Genomic DNA, 19411 nt, shown 5'->3' on the forward strand with positions numbered 1-19411 from the left:
ATGGTAGACGAAATCTTTTGGACGATCTTTAATGGTGGAACCCTTCCCTTCCTTAAACTACGACCAACAACGAGCAACAACAAAAAATGCTTCTGTTCCACACACCCCCCAACACAAGATGATAAGTGAGGTGAGCATTGTGATATTATATTTTCTAATGTATATACTCATCCCCAACAAAACTATACGAACGAACCAACTAAAACTTTACACTGATTATATTTATTACGTTAATATCATTTCGGTTTATTAGACGATTTTGCCCTAGCGTTAAATCAGATTCATTTCATGAGGGTTCAACTCAGACTAACATTATAAAGCAAACGTTTTGTCAAATTTTATCCTCGCAATAACACGATGGCCAGCACGCACATGGCACATAACCTCCGCGAGCATAAATCAACTCTCGTATCCGAATAATGTGTGTTAATAGTACTGCATACGTGCGAACCGGTGAACCCCCAACGTCCACGCACAAACCAAGATTATTTAAAAACTACAACCATTTACCAACGCAGTTTAGCCAGTTGTTACCACTCTATTCGTCGTGAGAAACTAATCCAGTGAATTAAGGTGAGGTAAGATAAAGAATATTGGGAGAGCAGTGCATAAGTAAACAGAACCAAACTATCGATGAACAATAACGAAAAATTTAGTACACATACGATACTCGTTAATTGTGTTAACCACATCCTAAGCTTTTCATAATACACACACACACACACATGCACTTAATGAATGTGAGAATTCGAAGTGCATCGAAAAACGCTTATAATAAGCACACACTCGACGTTTAGGGTTTTCCTTGTTTGTTTGTTTGTTTGTTTGTTTGTTTTTTTTTCTGAACTTTAACGAGCCTAATTTACCAACCGCCTGTTAAAATCAATCCATCTCTTCAATTCGCTCTGCATGGGCTAACGCTGAAAATCAGTGACTATTCGCGTAGCACATAGTAAAGGGGTAGTAGTGGTGGTGGTAGTAAAGTAGCTCAAGTTTCAAGAACACAAGAGGACACCGATAGTCTCGTATTGAAGCATATTGGATTTGGAATCGTTAAGCACACACATATTCGACATATTCTTCCTTCCACCATGGTTCCATTTCCTTTTCCTCCTCCTTACAATTTTACCACTCGATGTATCAGTGTACACAGACGTGTGTACTGCCGCCATTAAACGCTGGCTTATCGCCTGTGTCGTCCCAGATACGCTTTACAGTGTGGGCACGTATGATGTACATCCATACATTCGTCAATGCAGCACGGTATTAGGCAACATCCCAACCAGCATCTAAAATTGGTAACAACAAAAAAAAACACAAACACATTAATTTAGTCTAGGGCAATACGGCGCAAGCCGCCATACTTAAAATAAATTTTAAAAAACATTATTTTTGTCTACATCAATTAGCCTTAATGTACTTAATGTTTAAAAATAATCTTTAATAATCCATTACATATAGATACAGATAACAGCCGAACTACTACTACTTTGGCATTTTCCCTGTCTCTGTCAAGTTAGGTTAAGCCATAACTATAATTGTAAGATATAAGATTCCCAGCATAGTCATGTGCAAATATAGAGATTTCTTTTATTCACAAGGCCTTGGCGTATTAGCAATACGTAGGCGAAATATCTGAAACTAAACTGAAATTAGAATCTTGGATAATTTTAGCCTGCCTTTTCAATGTTCCTATAAGTCAATCATTTGTCTGCTACAACTCTAGATATATCTACAATCTTATCACAACATCTTGTTCTTCATGGCTTGGCGACCTGACATGCAGGTTGGCTTACACTAAACTTAATGTTACGAAATAGTTGGTCCATATGAGATTCGATACGTTCCTGCCGTGTGAAGAGTGGCTCACCATTAAATTATATTTTGCCTGCTTTAGTTCCCATTCCTATCTGTCATTGTATTCTAACCACTCTATCTTCTCCACCCAAGCATTAGCGATTCAATTAGCCTCCGACGAAGGACTACAGACCGACCGACCGACCGAACGTCATCTTCACCGGCAGTGCTAGTGTTATGGCTGCGTTGGAACACGGCACTTCCAAAGACCCCCACATTCAACTCCTTGACGACATCCCTTCCTCACCCGAAATCGTTTTATGTTGGATTCTGGGTCACTCCGGAATCCGCGGTAACGAAAAAGCCGGTCAACTTGCCTACAACGGTCGACTCCGCTCTGATGAACCACACAACACCCTTTCACGCCGAGATGCAATCCGCTTCACCAACACCCTTATCTACCAACACTGACAACAAACTCCTTCCCATCAAGCGCAACACCGCTTCATGAGAAGATACCGAATCAAGCCACATCAAGCGCAACACCGCTTCATGAGAAGATACCGAACCAAACCACATCCAGCGAGTCCTTTCCCGCCTTCGTATAGGTCATTCCTTCCTTTCACACTCCTACCTCCTAGAACAATCTAGTCCTCCACTGCTTCTGTGATGTTGACATCATCATCCGCCACATCCTCACCGATTGCCATGGATACACGACACACCGAGCCACCCGCCAACTAGACACCGATTACACGACAATTCTATCACCCGACAAACTTAATCAGAACCGTCTTATTGGATTTTCACGCATGAGTCAATTATATAGAAAAATTTAAGCAACACTTTTAACTTATCCATTATCCATTATCATCCATTGTCATTATAGTGTTCTTTCATATTTAACCGCAATAGTTTTGTATTAGATTATATCACTTATTTATACAGTATAGAGGCAAATGTAGTCTCTAAGACTCTAAGCCTCTATAAATAAATTTGAAAAAAATTATATTATATTCAAACGAAGCATGCAGATTTTTGTAACATTCCTGGAAATGCCTGGAAAAAACATTACCATTAATGCTACACTAACGAATTTGTGAATTATAATTGGTCGTTTCTATTAATAAAAAGATTCAAGAAAAAATAAATTACAATTACATAAATTGTATGCAACCGAGCATGTCCGGGATATGGTAAAAAACAAGGAAGAAATGCTTTGTAATTTTTTTGTTTAAATCAGCTAAAGAAGGGCTGAGAATACGTCACCGAGCCGTATTATACAAAAACTAAGTATTTCGTTTTTTCCATTCCGATTTGTTGTTAGTTTGTATATTGATACTGGTAGCAACATAGCGCTTGTTCTACAGCGCACTTGGAAAATTTCGATATGAGAAAATGTATACTAATATCAAGACGATTCCGATCTGTAATGACTCATTTTAGCGTTGCAACTAGTTTATGTAAAATTGCATGGCCAATTGGTGAACATGTTTACAAAAGACAAGGGTTTGAGTAAACTGCTCCACCAAAACACATCCACGAAATTGAAACGGTTATAGGATTTAATCTAGGAACTTATGGCATAGGTCTTATGGCATCGAAAGTGCTCAAGAGAAGCTCCTAAGGTATGAAAACTAAAAAGAAAAGGTTCCATAACCGAGTGTACGCCTAGCATGATGAAATAAATCCGTAAGAAAGTTGCTTACAATCCGAAAAATGTATGCAGAGATGCATCAACAAAGAACAAACTTCCACATCTAGAATTGAATTGATAACATTTACAGGAACTGGGTACGAAAAATACATTTCCTGATTTCTAAGCAAATGAAAATCCTCTTTTCCGACTTGAAACTCGGCAGTATTGATGTTGTCTAAGAGAGCCGGACTTAGTTTTTAAAACTCAAATTGCATCCAATAGTAGCACAAACTGGTCTAATTAATCATAGAAACTTGGGATGCTGGCGAGAAGATTTAAACTGCACCTGTCAACCGTGGAGCAAGACATTGCGCTGTTGTTAAGCTTGGAGTTCAATGTTTTAAAATTGAACGAAAGTGTTAATATCGATTTCGCAATTCGGAGACCAATCCAAGTAACACGATTACCTAGATTAAGGTCTATTCGTTGAAGATCAAGTTTCAATGGCGATTCCTTAACAGTGACTGTACTATTTTGAGGTGTTCTATTTGACCGTTCTACGAAACATAAGTCACCAAAATATCTCAGCCTAATATACTCTAAAATCTTTTACAAAACACACGAGCTGATCGAAGTGGAAGGTCTATCTTTTGAACATATACACTAAGCGTAGGAAAAAATAATTTTAGTTACAGGTATCGGGATGCGATTCTTGTACCACAATTTTGTAGTAATTCCTGACGTCCCTGCATGAATTACTAATTCAAATCATCGATTGCAGATTTTATTGTAAACCGTTGTTCAGTTCCTATCCTTTTCCTAAAAACATTTCACTAAATTCGTATTATCTTAAGGTGAATTTTCTGAAAAGACACAAACGAATGTCAGTACGCGTGCGCAACATTAAACTCACCCGAACAGTGCGATCAGGAAACCGGACACGTAAGCGATCATTCCCGGCGATGTCGTCGTCTTGGTGTTAACTTCCGAATGGCAACTGGGGCATATCATATGCGTCGATTGTGGCCCAATCGGTACGACTGTGGTCACAATCTGGGCCCCGGTCAGTACCGGTTGCTGTGGTGTGAACGGGCTGGACGGGGGCACACCTCCCACAGCCTGCGCATAGCTCGGTGGTGCGGATGGCGGTGGCACGAACCCGTACGGTGGTGGTCCATCTTTAGTCATCTACAATGAGCAATTTTGAGAAAATCGTTCAAAAGGTAACATTAATTAGGATATTGGCAACGTCTGAGTTAAGCTAATTAAAGAATGTTGTAGTTATTGGTGCTAATGAAATAACAGTTTTGTGTCCATTGGCTGGCATACGAACTGGAATCTTTGATGTTACCAAAATTGTAATATTAGTAAAACTTGTTCAAAAAGGAAAAAGGAAGTTGAGGTCACATGTTATACATACAATCCGTTTAAATTGTCGCTTGGTAAGCACGCAACCCTCAAGAGCATGTGTTGGATGTTGCATTACTATAGCTCCAAAGTCACGCATAGCCTTTGTTGGCTACTTCCCTTTGGGGCCTCGTGACTTTTATGACTGGAAAAGACCCTAAAAAATCACATGCTTTCTTTGTGGAACAAAATCAATTGTGAAACAACATTGGCTAGAGTGAATTGGTTCAACATTCAAGAAGCTTATATGATTGATTTAGTCTTAAATCAAATAAGCCTGATTCATCTGTTTCAAAATAACAGTAAAACACATTAAACAGCTCTTAAATACCCTGATGACTCTGTGTAGATTGTATTCTGTACAAGCTAACGGCAAAAGCGCCGGGAAGATAACGAAGCGTTGAAATACATTCTACAGATAAGAGTAAATGGTGAAATGGCAAACGAACTAACGACACCCAAAAGATCGGCATCACTGCCAATCGCGTTTTGCTTTACCTCGCAAGGGAAATTTTATTCTTGTGTGTAAATTATCAACAAAATTTCGACACAACTCCCACACGCACACACACACATATATGTATATGCGCGTACAAGGCCATTGCCAGTGTCCCTTCCCACTTCACACCTTCTACCGACGCTCCGGTCCAATTTCGCATCCGAAGGTCTCGCTCGCACCTAATAGAACTTTACAGAACTCCCTGGCAAACTCTCCGCCTTTGTGACCCTGCAGCGTCTTCAAACCTTACTGAATAGCGGTGGTACTGCTCAACCCGATCAGGAGGGGCAGGTTCAATAATTAGCGTTTTGCCTTTGCACGCGTTCTTGTTGTTTTATTCAATAAGCACAGGTGTGAGCATGACATGGCCCACACAGCACAGCAGCTCAGAGAAACAACAACAACAAAAAACAAGGTCCACAGCAACAACAACGCAGCCCTGATAGATGCTATTGCTTCCAGACGCCATGGTTTACTTTGACTGGTTGACGTAATTCGCACCGTACTGATTCCCACTCTTTGTGAACCATGCACCGTAATTTTCATCATGATCAGCAAGCTCCAAGCCGCACAAACGTGTCTCCTTTTTTGTGGAAGCGCTTATCAAACGTAATCCAATCCACCACCACACCTATTGTTGGCCAATCAATCGGTGCAGATTTCGTAGCCATTTCTTGCACACTCCAACCCCAAACGTCCTCTTGCATTGTGAGGATGTGTTAGGATGATGTTATTACCTTTGAAATTAAATTATCCTAAGTGCAGCTGAGGTGACGTTCAGCCTGTTGTTCTGATGTGGCGAATTTGTGTCGCTTTCGTGACACCCTTCCACACTGTCCAGCGGAATGTTAATGTAGCAAAACTGTTCCGATCGAACACGGATCTGACCAATTTACTACGCCAATTTTCTTCGAAACTTCGAGCTCACACACAGAACGCTTCAGCACTCGCTTGTTGAAAACACTCGAGAGCTAAGGCAGCGACGACACACACAAAAAATGGTTGCACGCACTCTTTTCAATGCTTCTTCACTGGTTGTGTATATATGACTTCATAGCTTGTATTTTTAGCGCTATGTTTCGTGAGTTTTTTTTTTTTAATTTGTTTCGCTACGAACCTCCTCTCGCTGCTTGAAACTGCGTTGTAAACAGGCCGGTAGGAAAGAGAGGAGAGGACATTTCCTTGTTGGGAAAGCTGTCAAACGATTAACACCCATCGAACATTTTAATGACATTTTATGAGAAAATAAAATAATAGTTCTTACTTAAAAAAAATAAATTCTATTAATGTTTTTAATTAAGAATTATCGATATTTTTCATAGTGAAACAGAGGAGAAATTTACTATTGAAGATTCCATATTGTTACTTTGGGGACGACCGTTTTTCAACGCAACTAATGGAATGAATCTTTATAGAATGATCATAAAATTGGAAAAAAAAACCTTTTGTTCTGCAGTTTTGATTGGTCTTCATTATTTCTCTCTATTTTTTAAATAAATTACAAAATCGTTATTAAAAATCCCACAGCTCATCTCGAGAAATTTCCCGCAGTACACGATTCACGGAATCCCACAGTAAAGTACGAGGCCTTCACATCAACCCTTGGAAGCACCGGCCATTTGACATTGCAGTAGAAACGTTGTCGCAAAAGAAAACAACTTCTTTTCTCTCCTCAGATTGGTAGTGAACCTGTATCTAAATCTAAACATGTGCAGCGTTGATAATACCAAACGTATTGCATCCTTTCTGAAGGTGCCACTTGGTAAAGTGGGTTACAATTCCGAAAAAGTAAGTACGTTTCCAATATCTCAACGAAGCAATTGACTAACGTGCAGTGTTTCCCTGCAGATCCTAACCAGAACCAAATCTGCCCAAGAACCGAGCATTTCCGGATTTTCATCCATCATTCAATCGTTGGTAAGAGAATCGGAAAAACCCTCAGTACGACAGACTCATTCGGACATCGAAACAGAATGCCAAATACTGCAATGGCTCGATTATGCCGTCCTGTTTGTGGCTCCATCTAACAAGGATAAACACACCGCCAAGAGTCTCCTGGAAGTATGTTCTCCACCCGTATCGGATATTAGTTTTCTTACTAACGGAATTCTTTTTTCAAGGAACTTAACTTTTACCTGCAAAGCCGTTCCTATCTGGTAAACGATACGCTCAGCGTGGCGGATGTTGTGGTTTACCACACGATTCACGAAACTATGGTACGTAGCCATAGTTTGACAGAAGGCGTCGACTATTGCCTGCAAATCGAAATATCCATGCCTCTTTTTACATCTTCTCTACATTGCAGGCAAATCTTCAACCACTGGAGAAAGAAAGCTTCCTGAATGTGTCGCGCTGGTTTCGTCATCTTCAGCAATTGGAAGAAGTTCGTCAAGGTAAAATTCTTCTCAACTTTTCCACGCTACAGTTATTGGAATGGGCCACCGGTACTCACACGTAAACTTGAAAAAAAAAACGAAGATCTCTTTACAAAAGACATAGCACGGTCGTTTAACTTGCTTCTCCACATTTTGCAAATTGACTAGTAAACGAACTTGGCAGCGTGTGATGCACACGAAAGTACAGTAACTTCCTTTGTCATGTCCGAATTCAAAGCAGTTGCGCAAATTGCTATGTAATAAATTATTTGAATCTTACCATACTTTTGCATTGTTACAATTATTGATCTTAGTAGTCATTATCATTCATATTTTTTGTAAAATTAATCATCTCTTATCAATGTATCCATAGCCATTTAAAGTGAATTGAATTAAATTTGGGTATTGATATGAAATGATTGCGTATAATTGGCAATTTTTAATATCAAGATATTAAGCACCAAAACCAAAACCGATAACCAAAAGTATTCGACCCGTTGACTAACCTTCAATTTTTCTTGGCACCTTGATTGTTTCGCATCCTGATTTTATTCCCTGTTTGCAAATTGATTAAAAACTATAAACTACATTGATAACAGATTTTCAATGTTCCTGCCAATGCTATGCTAATGTCTCTCTGGACTGGGCCAAAGCAGTAACAGTCTAACCACCGAAATCGCTTTGAATGGCGGGAACCTTCGTGCAAAAGGTCTCCGTGCAACTTGTTAACCGATATAGCCGGTTATGGAAATTTTTTTAAAAGGCCAACTTGAACTCTTGTCTGTTGACCGTCCCTCCCATAGAAGTTTTGCATATAATGTTCTATAGTCTTTTCTTACATGTCCTAGTGATCTACCAAACCTTCTTTTGTTTATGGTATCATATGGTATAATATAAGCTACATATTATACATTTCCTTGGAGTGATACCTCCCGGAACTAGATTAGAACTGTGGAACCATTTCATAGAACCCATTTTTATTCCTAATTAATGTATGCTTCAAGTTTCTCAACATATTCTCTCTTCAAAGCAAAATCTAAACCCGACTAATAGGGTACAGATTCCAGCCATTGAATAGAGTTGGGAAACTCTTCCAATTTAGTAGAAACTTACAATAAAATCAAGACTACATTATCTAATGGTTCTAGGGCTGCAAGACTTTGGTTTAAAAAAAAATCATCCGATAAAAATATCCTAGAGAACGTTGAACATTGCTGTACAAAGCCCAACCTCCATGTTTCAAATGAAGTCGCCTAAATGAGATACATATATTTGCGTTTGTAGACACTTCATTCAACTACTTTCAAGATGAAGTAGCAACTGATCGTCAAACTTCTGCTTTTTTGTAAGACAGCCATGGTCAAAGTACCAAGTAATTTCTGTAAAGCCACCCGGAAATGATCTATCTGCCATTTTACAGCTAGGCAGGGAATGATCTGCCCAGGACGCACATTGTATACCACAGCTATCTATAACGGTATTGATAACCAACAGGTACAAGGTGAAAGCATCATATAAGCCACGTAATAAATACAAGTAGTACGCACTCTCAGATTTGATATGACTTTTCAGTGGTAGTATCAATTTGCTTTACAAATGTAATTGTGAAACGGTCCGGAGATCGAGAAGATAGCGGAAACGGTATTCACAATACAGTTTCGGGTATCAAATCTAATTCGTCTGTAATGGGAACTGACTATCGAACTACCTGGTATTAGTGTATGCAAATTAAACCATTAGATGGCCGGTATGCTCTAGCTAGCAAATCATTAAGCCAAGAAGATGAACATGTATTTGTCAACAGCAGACTAAAAATTAAAATTGAAAACTCAATTTCAAAATGGCGCATAAGGTTATGTAGAACCGCACTTCGAACTAGCTGGTAGATTGAATCGCTCCTGTATATAGCATGAGATAACGTGTGTTTAAGAACAACGCGAAACACTTTCCGAATCCCGCCGAAAGATGTTACCGGATCTTCATCTGTACCCTGCCGATGCGCTTCGTGCTATATATTTTATTGCATTGAAGCATAACAACTGCGCGTGTAACCCGATTGGAGCCGCCGGTACGCATCGTTTTCGTCCAATTCTCAAGAGCATCGTCGTGAGACAAACCAAATGGTGAATCAGTTCGATTCATAACCCACGGACATATTGCAACGGCTTTTCAAGCACGACGTTCTGTGGACGCGCAGTGTGTGCAGTAGCGGCGATTTTCCTACCAACCTTTCCTAACTTCTAGCTGCACTTTGCCTGGGCTCTTGAAGCAGGAAAAGAAAGGAAAAAAAAAGAGAAAAAAAAACATCTGCATTCCGGGTGTTTGCGTCGTCATTTTGCCGGCAGTTTTCCTTTCCTCCCCCCGCGCGCTTGTAACTCCAACCATATACATATGTTGGACGCGTTTCAGTTCATTTGCTCAGCTGCCCCCCTCCTCGCGCCATCCGAAGGCCCAATGGTGTCGGGCCCCACAGTCGGTCGTGTCCATGCTGCTGTGGCTTGCGTATGGTAAACGCATCTGTTCTGAACATTTCTCCACCACTTCGCATGGGTGCTGGTGGTTTCGCGCTCCAGCGTGGTGTGTTTCTGTTACACACTAGTTCAGCACCCTTCGACTTATCTTCCAGCCCAGCGTACGCTCATATTGTGATGTCCGTACCGCTTTTAATCGCGCGCGCACTCCTCCTTCTCTCTCGCGTATCGCACAAGTCGACCGCGTGTAGCACCACGCAAGACTTAAGAACCATCTCTAACGGGTGTCTGCGTCTTCGGAGGCGTTCTTTCGTTTTCATATTTATCACTCTCACTTTCGCATTCATCCCCCCGTTTGGATTCTGCTGTTTGTCCGGCACAACAGTTCTGGCTGAATCGCTGGGATGATCATGTGACGCTAGTAGCGTGCACGTTTGGCTTGAACCTGTGTTTGCACTATCAAAAATTCGGTTTGTCTGCTGCTGCCAAAACAAAGTTTCGTGCCAATGATTGTACGCATCGCATATTGCCTTGTTATGAGAATCGTTTTCATCCGTGGTTAATCAATTAGGATCACCCACAAAACTAGGCCGATCGCTTCCGGAGTGATCGCGCATCGGTTCGAGTGTGAGCCTGCCATTAGTGTCAAGCAATGGAAGTTCCATTGTCTGGAGGATCTTAGTGTGTGGATTTAGTGTGGTCAAGTGTGATGAATAAGCAAATTACTAATTACTTCCATACGATCGAAGCCAATGAGCACACCGTGTTTAAGTGAAAACAGAAAAATAGTGCGTCTTAGCCATGAGCAACTACTCGGTCGGAAATCGCAGCGATGCATTCTCCACAGAAGCGGATGGAGTATTCTGCTCCACTGAAATATCGATCGTGGCTGCATCGAGCGCTACATTAATTGCTGCACTTGGAACAATCGGTTTGTTTGTTGTCTATTTTTATAAGTCTAACCACTTTCGGCCCACTCACGGGGTCCGTTCGTGTACAAGACGCGCCTCTTGCTTAGTTTTCCGTTTTAATCACAATTTTGTTTGTTGAACTGTTGGCTAATAGGAAATGTGACGACGTTACTAGCACTAGGCCGTAACCGTGCCGTGCGCCAACGACGGCGGCAACCAACAACCGCCTTCGTTATGTCGCTCGCTACCGCAGATTTATTGTTTTGTGTAGCCGTTATGCCGCTCATGGCACTTCGGTACGGTCGACGAAGATGGCCCTTCATTTCCAACAGCTTGTGGTGCAGACTGTTCCCGGTGGCACTGTACGGTACGGTAGCCACATCCGTGTTGAGCTTGGTGGCACTTACCGTCAATCGGTATGTACTGATCGTACATCCGAGTTGGTATGGATCGATCTATCGAACGGCCGGTATGGTCCCGCTTCAGTTGGCCGTTTGTTGGGCCATCCCGTATGGTTTAATGGTGAGTAGGATTTCTTTCATGTGAGAAGTTCGGTCTTGTTAAATTTCTAAAAGAAATTATCTTCAGGCTCTGCCACTATTTGAATTGTGGGGACGTCTAGGGTTTGATCGTCGTACATTCTCCTGCACAGTTTTACCTTCAATCACATCAACGGGCAAATTTTCCGCCAGTCCTAAGAAATTCATCTTCATCGTTGGATTTGCACTGCCATTCTGTGCTATTGTGCTGTGCTACACTGCCATCATCAGTGCAGTTCGACGGCAGCGACGGAACATGCAAAGATATACGGTGAAAAGTTCAATTTCGGCTACCACTACGCCCGGCAGTATTGCTGCCGCGGCCAGCAATGATGATGACGAGAGGCATCTTACAAGAACAACGGCTGCTATATTCGGATGTTTCATGATCTGCTTTCTGCCGCTTACGATCGCCAACGTGCTGTTGGAAGACGCTGAGTCTACTGGAGAGGCTGGTGATATTCATGTGCTGGCATCGATTTTGACATGGCATTCGGCCGTACTTAATCCCTTCATTTATGCGCTGGGTAGTCGACACTATCGGTTAGTATATGTGTTCTTAACTTAATATTACTACACCCATAAAATGATTTATCTATTATAATGAGTATTCCTTTTTATCTTAGTAATGCTTACTGGGCCGTTCTTCGGTGTTCTGATTGCAAAAGCACAGAAACCCAGCGAAGGATTACCTTCCACCGGCATCAATCGGCCATGATGACTCCAGGCGTAACGAAATCTACTAAAATCGGAAATTGTGCAGCTGATAATACGGGGAGTGGAACCCAAAATAATTCGGATGTATGACGAATGGACAAAAACAAAACTGACTGTATGCAAAGTGGAAAATTCCAGTGCATAAATCAATAAAAAAACACACACAATTTGATGTAAGAAATAGTTTATCTCCTTGGTGGACAAGTGGTAAAACAAAATCAAATAATATTAATAGTTGATTGAAAGCATTATCGGTTATTGTATCCTTCGAAGGGTACTTTCAGATTATGGGCTCTAAAGCCGTACAATACGTCTTCCACTCGACACAACCTTGTTTAGAATCCAATTCCAACAGTTTCCCAGAAGGTAGGACTGACTAGCCTGACTCTCGAGATTGTAGTTAAAAAAATAGGTAATAGTAAAAAATAAATAGGGATCCTTCCATGACGATTTTGATACTGCAATATAACAATAATATTATAAGTGAGTTCTTAAATAGCTATAATAAAATATATCCCTAAGGCTGCGCGGGAAATTTCAAAAACAAAATCTCAAGGCCCAGTACCACCGGTAATTTCAGATTGTTGAAATCGATGCGTAACTATAAAAAAAACCTCAAAATTTCAGCCTTTTCTCCATTATCCCGTGTATGCACCGGATTCTCAAAAAGCGATTTCAAAGCGAGAAATTTTCTCAAACACCCATGAGAACCTGAAATTCTCATTTTGAAATGAGAATTTGCGCGTGGCCCGCAGGCTTGACAGTTCGACATAGATTTCAACAGTTTGAAATTTCTCGTGGTCCTGGGCCTTGAGAACGTATCTTTTATCGGAGGAAATGGTTTACTTGTGGTGTTCAGATAGGATAGATCGGTGTCCTATGATTATGTGTCGCCACCCGTGTATCAATCGTCTGAAGTCCTTGACCCATACGTTAGATATAAATTGGTAACATTAAAAAAACTTCAAATGTAGTGAATAATATGAACATTTTTCCATCAAAATCGTTTTACACAAAATATACAAAAAGAGCACTTATTCAATATTTCTTAATTGTAATAACGTGATAATATCTGTCGGGCTTCAAAGTACGGAAAGGCAAATCTTTTTTTTACTATTTTTGTTTGTTTATTTATAGAAACTTTGAGCGGAAAATTTATTTGAGCTTAATTTCACCTCTCTCCCATGCCCACCTTTCCCATTCATAAATTCTATTTTGCAACGCCGAAATTGAAACTGTAGTGTAACCACGGCCGAACATTTGCTAACGTGTGTGGCGTGCTTAAGCCTACATTCGTTTGACAATCGTCGTAAAAGCACAAACCAAAACAAACCAAAGCAGCATCGTTCCTCGGTTTGGTCTGGGCAAATCAAATGCGATCATTCCTCGGACAAACGATCTTGCATCGCAGGACGCAAGCGTTAGTTAAGTTCAAGTTAAACCAGCCTATAATTTTATTTGATCGTTGAAAAATCGGTTATTTTTAGTGTCGTGAAGCCCAGCGAGTTTCATGGTGGCGTGGTATTGTACGCAGCGATAAGTGCGTAAAAGTGTAAACAATCCAGCAATTCACGTGTGTTGTTAGGATTTGTTATTGCCCTGCGTGAAAGATCATCTGTTGGTGCATATTTGTTGTAGGTATTAAGTCGTTGTAAACTAGCAGTAAGCGATGCATCATCGCATTTGCAACTGATGCCATTACTAATAGCATCGTCACCTTTTCTAGAAAGCTAGAAACGATCATAGTTCCGATTGTTACTCATTATAAATGCGATATTTATTTCCGGAGGCTTGCGTCATCTTTAAACCATGGCCAATAAAGCATCAACGGATGGAGTTGATTTTCAACGGCAGCTTCTATCCTACATAGTTGGACTGGTACACGATAAATATGAATACTCCATAATGTACGAAGGAAATGATCAAATCTACGGTGCTATGGATGATGTGATTCTGAAAATCAACCCCAATGCCAATGCCGAGGACAGCGTGAACAGAGGAGGTCTCTACTTTTTCCAAGCGAAACAGAAACAGGATGTAACATATACGAGATCCATTCAGGATTTACTGCACGACAAAAAAGATAATATAGAGAAGTACATTACGACCTACAGCATGTATAAAAAATCGCTCGCTCGCAAGCTGGACGGTATGCCTACGAAGATGATTTATTGGACATCGAATGATTTTCACCAAACTACCAAAGAATTTCTCGAACAATACGCCACTACTGAGCCACATCTCGCTCTTACGATAGAAAGTATCAGCAAGTACTCGATAAAACATTGGAAAGCTCTCTTTATGTTCGATATTGCACAAAACCTAGCTTGTCACGCCGGTTCGTCCAAGAAAAAGATTGATCCAAAGCCATTCAATTATCTGAACGGATCGATAGCAAAAGCGCTAGCTCACGAAATTCTTGTACCAGTGGAAGAATCGACACTTACGGAAAACCAGGAAGCGACTCCGAAAGTAAAATTTCGGGCAGCATTCCTACAAGACGCTCCAAGCCTCTCCGAGAATGCAAAACAATTCCGAAAAAGTTTTAACATCGCTTGCAAAATGCTCTACACAAATCCCAACAATCCAACGTTTGATATCAATAGTTTAAGCTCAAAAACGTTTTCCACCAATGCGTTCAGCGTGGGAACGACCAATACCAGCCCTGAGCCGTTCAGTTTCGCATACAAAGGGTTGGAAGAGGAGGAACTGGATTGGTTCTTCGAACATTTCGTTTTTTACGTTAAAATACCCAAAGGCGAACGAATGATTAAAGCGATACAGGATTTATTAAACGATCGATTCAACAGGGAAATGTTTGAAAAATATTTAGTAACGGAACCACAGAGGCTTCAAACATTAGCCGAAAAGGATAAAAATCTGCAACAGCCGGACGGTTTCCTCTCCAAGTCATACGTACAGTCGGTAATGGATATGATTGAGCTTAAACGCAAACTTACCGTTCAGCCGCCGAAAGGAATAATTTTCAAAAAGGAGAATATCGAACAACTTGAAGACAAGATTATATCTTTTTTTGCTGCAAACTCCAATTGCCGCTCGTTGGTGGTAGTTTCCACATCGATGGTAGAATGGACAGCAGCACGAATAAGGGAAAAATTCGAACAATCGTTAGTCGTAAGCAATGGTCCAGATTTTCAGCAACTGGTAGAAGCATTAAACGCTATCCAATATGTACCGTTCGGAGGGTGCCTAATTAACGGAGAGGTAAAATATATCATACTGTTGGATCTACCGGATATAGATGATTGTTCGAGAAGAATCGTGCAACAGCTAGCAGGTGTGAAGGTCATAGAAATAGTACGTATTGCTGCTAATAATTTATGTACAGTTTTAATAGATGAAATAGAACTCGGTGACGTAGAAGTAGATCCCGAACAGGTTGAAATCAAGCACGTCGCTATTGACGAAAAAAAGATAGTTATTGCAAAATACTTAAAAGCTAATATTATTGACAGTGTGAAGAAAATTGAAGAATTGAGCACTCTTACCGATATAATAGTAAAGTCGGAAGTCTATAAACCCGACGAGGAACATTACATTAAACGTAATTTTATTGCAGCGGGTGGAGAGATAATTACAGAAAGGGAGTCGCTGCTTACTTCAGCTGTGTCAATTATTTGTGGCACCTCAGGCCATGGGAAAACCATGGAACTGTTACAGATTACCGAACTAACACAAACGAGCGATGGAATAGTATGCCTTTATCTTAGAGCCAATACAATTGCCAAAAGTATTATACAAGCTAGTAATGTATCGTCGAGGGATGGATTTGATTTGCTGTTAAAGCTATTAAATATTACCCCCGATACTGAAAATGAAGTTGTTCTTGCAATAGTTAAACAATGTCTTGAGCAGATGCAAACCGTTTGCCTGCTGGTGGATGGATTTGACGAAATAGTGGAGAAATATGAGGAAATTGTAGTAAAATTTCTCCAGAAGATGTTACAGTACGGAAATTGTCGCTTGGTAATCGCCACCAGGGATGAATCGGTACCGGTTTTGAAAAAGGCCTTCAAGAAAGCTTCCTTCTACACCTTGGCATCGTTTTCGTACGAAACCTATTTCAGACAGTTGTGGCTAAGCGATCCAAACGAGCTTACTCCGGACTTGGAACAAAATGTGGAAATTTTCCTAACCAAGTTTGATCAGCTATTAAAAGGTGCGGGATGGAAATCGTTTCTGGAGGTGCCTCAACTGTGCAAAATTATGGGAACAATATACCATGATCGTATTCGCAAGCCCAACATTCAGTGGCACACGAATTATGAAGTCGGATCGATTTACGATACATTTGTAGAAAGCAAGTTAGAAAACACTTTACGCGGAAGGTTCGACGAAATGGACAAGCTGCACGTATGGGCAAGTGAGTTGATCAGAAAAGAGTACTACATGAAACACGCACAGCTGGCGTATGAACTAGAGTACAACTGCTATAGCGATTTAAAGTACTGCGAACAATTGCAACGTTTTGGACTGATGATGATACAGTACGATTCGTCGAGAAGTGTCAATTTTATGCACCGCACCGTGATGGATTACTTCCTGGTGCGCTATTGTTTGTTGGAAGATATCGGGAAGGAAGAGTTTCACTACTTTTTAAAGCGATATTTTTGTGTTTCGCGAGCAAACATAGCCGATAAGTTTATCGATTTCTTCATGCACGATACGGACTATCTTTCGGCAAACAAAAAAGAGATCATCCGCTCATACTTGTACAGCGGCATCCTGCCAATGTGCATTCGAATGGCGTTAAATAATGCCACTTTCAACACCCTAAGATTACTACTGCTGGTTGCGCCCAAAGAGTTATTAACACAGTTATGTTTTCGATTTGGAGCTTCCAGTAGTCTGCAGGGGAAAAAGTTAAACACGAACAACAGCAACGACATTAACCTGAAGCGGCTCGGAGAAAAGCAAACGATCTTGTTGCTAGAGACCCTGAAAGCATGTGATGATGAGTATGCTGATGATTATGATCAGGAAATTGAGTACCACAGCATACTTCAACGCATGTTGTTCGAAGCGAATCCAGACGAGGAAGATACATTGGAGGTTGCGATAAGGAAACCATTCCCAGAAGTTTTTGATTGGGTTGTGGCGTACTGCACGGCGCATTACACTCCGGAAACAAAACGTTATCTAATAGACCGTATGCCAAGATATGCCCGGGCAATGATCAGACACTGTTATGCAGAAAATAAAGAACAAATTATTGATAAGTTATTAGCGTTATGTCAGGATACGTTCCCTATTGAAAGTGTCCGACAATGTCTTCACAGCTTCGATTTGCTAGAAGAACTTATTGTGAGCATTGAAATAGTTTCGCAAGGAAAAGTGTTTAAGGAGGATGATCGCTTAGATTTGACACAAAAGATTCTCTCACTCTTGGAACGTTACGGGTGTCAAGAAACTTTGGCGGCTATGAAGCAAAAGTCCAAAGAAAAGGTAGAATCATTACAAAACGAAAGCATTAAATCAATGTTGAAACAATGGATGGAAGTGGGATAATCAGGTCTTGTCTGTCTACATAGGATGTAAGAAATAAAAATAAGTTATTCTTCTTCTGAATGCCTTAATGTAATTACCATTTATCTTAATAGTCCTGTCGAGTGTTATGGAATCGCCGAGTGACAGACGGCATTACCAACTACTCCATGGAGGTGCCCTATGTAAGATATACAATGTAAAAAGATTCGCGACGGGTGTCTTGAAACAGTGCACACAATTAAATCGATCAATCAAGCACTTAACAACAAAAAGAACTAATAAATATAAGCAATGTATATTGATTGCAATAAACCATCATCATACTATACCGTATCAAGTACGTTTTACAAGAAAGTGTGATCGAGGATTTATCGCGGAGTGATATAATGGTTGTTACACTAGGAATTTCTTACAATACTATATCTTCGCATGAATATAAGCAAAAAAAAATCAATTTGAATAAAATTCATTAAATTATTATTCAAATGGGAAAAAGCACAAAGTTTCACAAACATATCTCTACTCCCTATCACGTTGCCTTGTGGTAATTTTCCGGATCTTTATCCATATCCATCAAAAAGAAGTTTTTCGTTTTTTTTCACTTGAAAGGTCGCCTATTTTATCAATTTATCCTTTTTCTGTCCGCGGAACTGCTAAGCTTGGTATGCTTGGGATCCACCAAAATCCCTAGATGCTTCGTTTATTCCAGGTTATGGGACGGTACCGCTTCACCATATGTGTGTTAGTTTAATGCAGGTGGCATCTTTTAGGAGGCTACTTGTATTACTAACCCCGCTGGTGACTGCTATCCTTTTCATAGACTGTGAACCACAATTTCTGTTGAAAGTTCCTGCCGGTTAAAATTGTCAAACGATCAAATCTAAGCTTCCTCTCCATAGACTTATCCTTCTCATGAAGTGCCCGAATCTTGAAGGCGCCGACAAAACTTATCAGGTTCGTAAGAATGATAATGATCAACATCAACTTGGCTTCAAAGTGATATTTTCCTATTGTTATATAAGATATCCTATTGTTTTAAATGATGCTCAAACATATGATGAAATTCAAGCGATCTTGCAAAAGGAAACAACTAATTTTAACGAAGGAAACAACAGCTCAAGCGATCAACAAAAATGTCGTGTATTTTAATAAAATAGATTCGTAGAAAAGATAATAAATTTACGCAGGACGATGTATAGATGTATTTGAAGCATCTTTGAAGAAGCTGCCCGAAAATTCGTCTCTCTTAAGCCAACGGTAAGTATTGTTTACAGTGTAGATATTGAGATAAGCTCAAGAGTTCTGGTTACAATCGGTCATACTACAGCCTAATGTAATTATTTTACTTTGTACAGAACTCACATACGCCTAAGTGATACTTTTTTTTATTTATTTTATAGAGACTTTGTACCTATTGGTTGTCATTCGCCACTTGGACACGACTAGGAGACACGAGTTTTGTCAAAGGCTGGCAAAACGCTTCTAATGATAGGAAGATTATCAGTCAGGTTTTTGAGTAATAAAATTACTATTGTAATGATATTAATG

The 19411-nt window shown here is 40.2% G+C and overlaps 5 protein-coding genes across 6 annotated transcripts in view; 3 read left to right on the top strand and 2 right to left on the bottom strand.

Moving 5' to 3' along the window:
• The window catches only part of LOC126563311 (LITAF domain-containing protein-like), a 317379-nt gene extending 312753 nt beyond the window's left edge, over positions 1-4626 (bottom strand). The window contains exons 1-2 of one of the 2 annotated variants that reach the window (XM_050219943.1): positions 4350-4626; positions 1177-1289 (exon numbers count right to left, since the gene is read on the bottom strand). In XM_050219943.1, the coding sequence (XP_050075900.1) occupies positions 1184-1289; positions 4350-4624 (381 nt within the window). In that variant the 5' untranslated portion in view covers positions 4625-4626 and the 3' untranslated portion in view covers positions 1177-1183. Of the gene's footprint in view, positions 1-1115; positions 1290-4349 lie in introns of those variants that run through there. The other variant, XM_050219942.1, reaches the window with a different exon arrangement.
• LOC126561389 (tectonin beta-propeller repeat-containing protein) overlaps positions 1-19411 on the bottom strand; it is a 445867-nt gene that overhangs the window by 348444 nt on the left and 78012 nt on the right. The window lies entirely within an intron of this gene.
• On the top strand, positions 7045-7800 carry LOC126563117 (eukaryotic translation elongation factor 1 epsilon-1). Its single transcript, XM_050219739.1, has 4 exons — positions 7045-7130; positions 7191-7403; positions 7463-7558; positions 7648-7800. The coding sequence occupies exons 1-4, from the start codon at positions 7050-7052 to the stop codon at positions 7798-7800; spliced, it is 543 nt and encodes a 180-aa protein (XP_050075696.1). The 5' UTR covers positions 7045-7049.
• LOC126563645 (protein trapped in endoderm-1-like) lies at positions 10990-12445 on the top strand. The gene is made up of 4 exons (XM_050220290.1): positions 10990-11119; positions 11254-11621; positions 11688-12181; positions 12265-12445. Exons 1-4 carry the CDS (start codon positions 10990-10992, stop codon positions 12443-12445), a joined length of 1173 nt encoding a protein of 390 aa, XP_050076247.1.
• Positions 14165-17884, top strand: LOC126560775 (uncharacterized). The gene has a single exon (XM_050216726.1). It carries the CDS (start codon positions 14165-14167, stop codon positions 17882-17884), a length of 3720 nt encoding a protein of 1239 aa, XP_050072683.1.

This window comes from Anopheles maculipalpis, chromosome 3RL, assembly GCF_943734695.1.
Source record: "Anopheles maculipalpis chromosome 3RL, idAnoMacuDA_375_x, whole genome shotgun sequence".
NCBI lineage: Eukaryota > Metazoa > Arthropoda > Insecta > Diptera > Culicidae > Anopheles > Anopheles maculipalpis.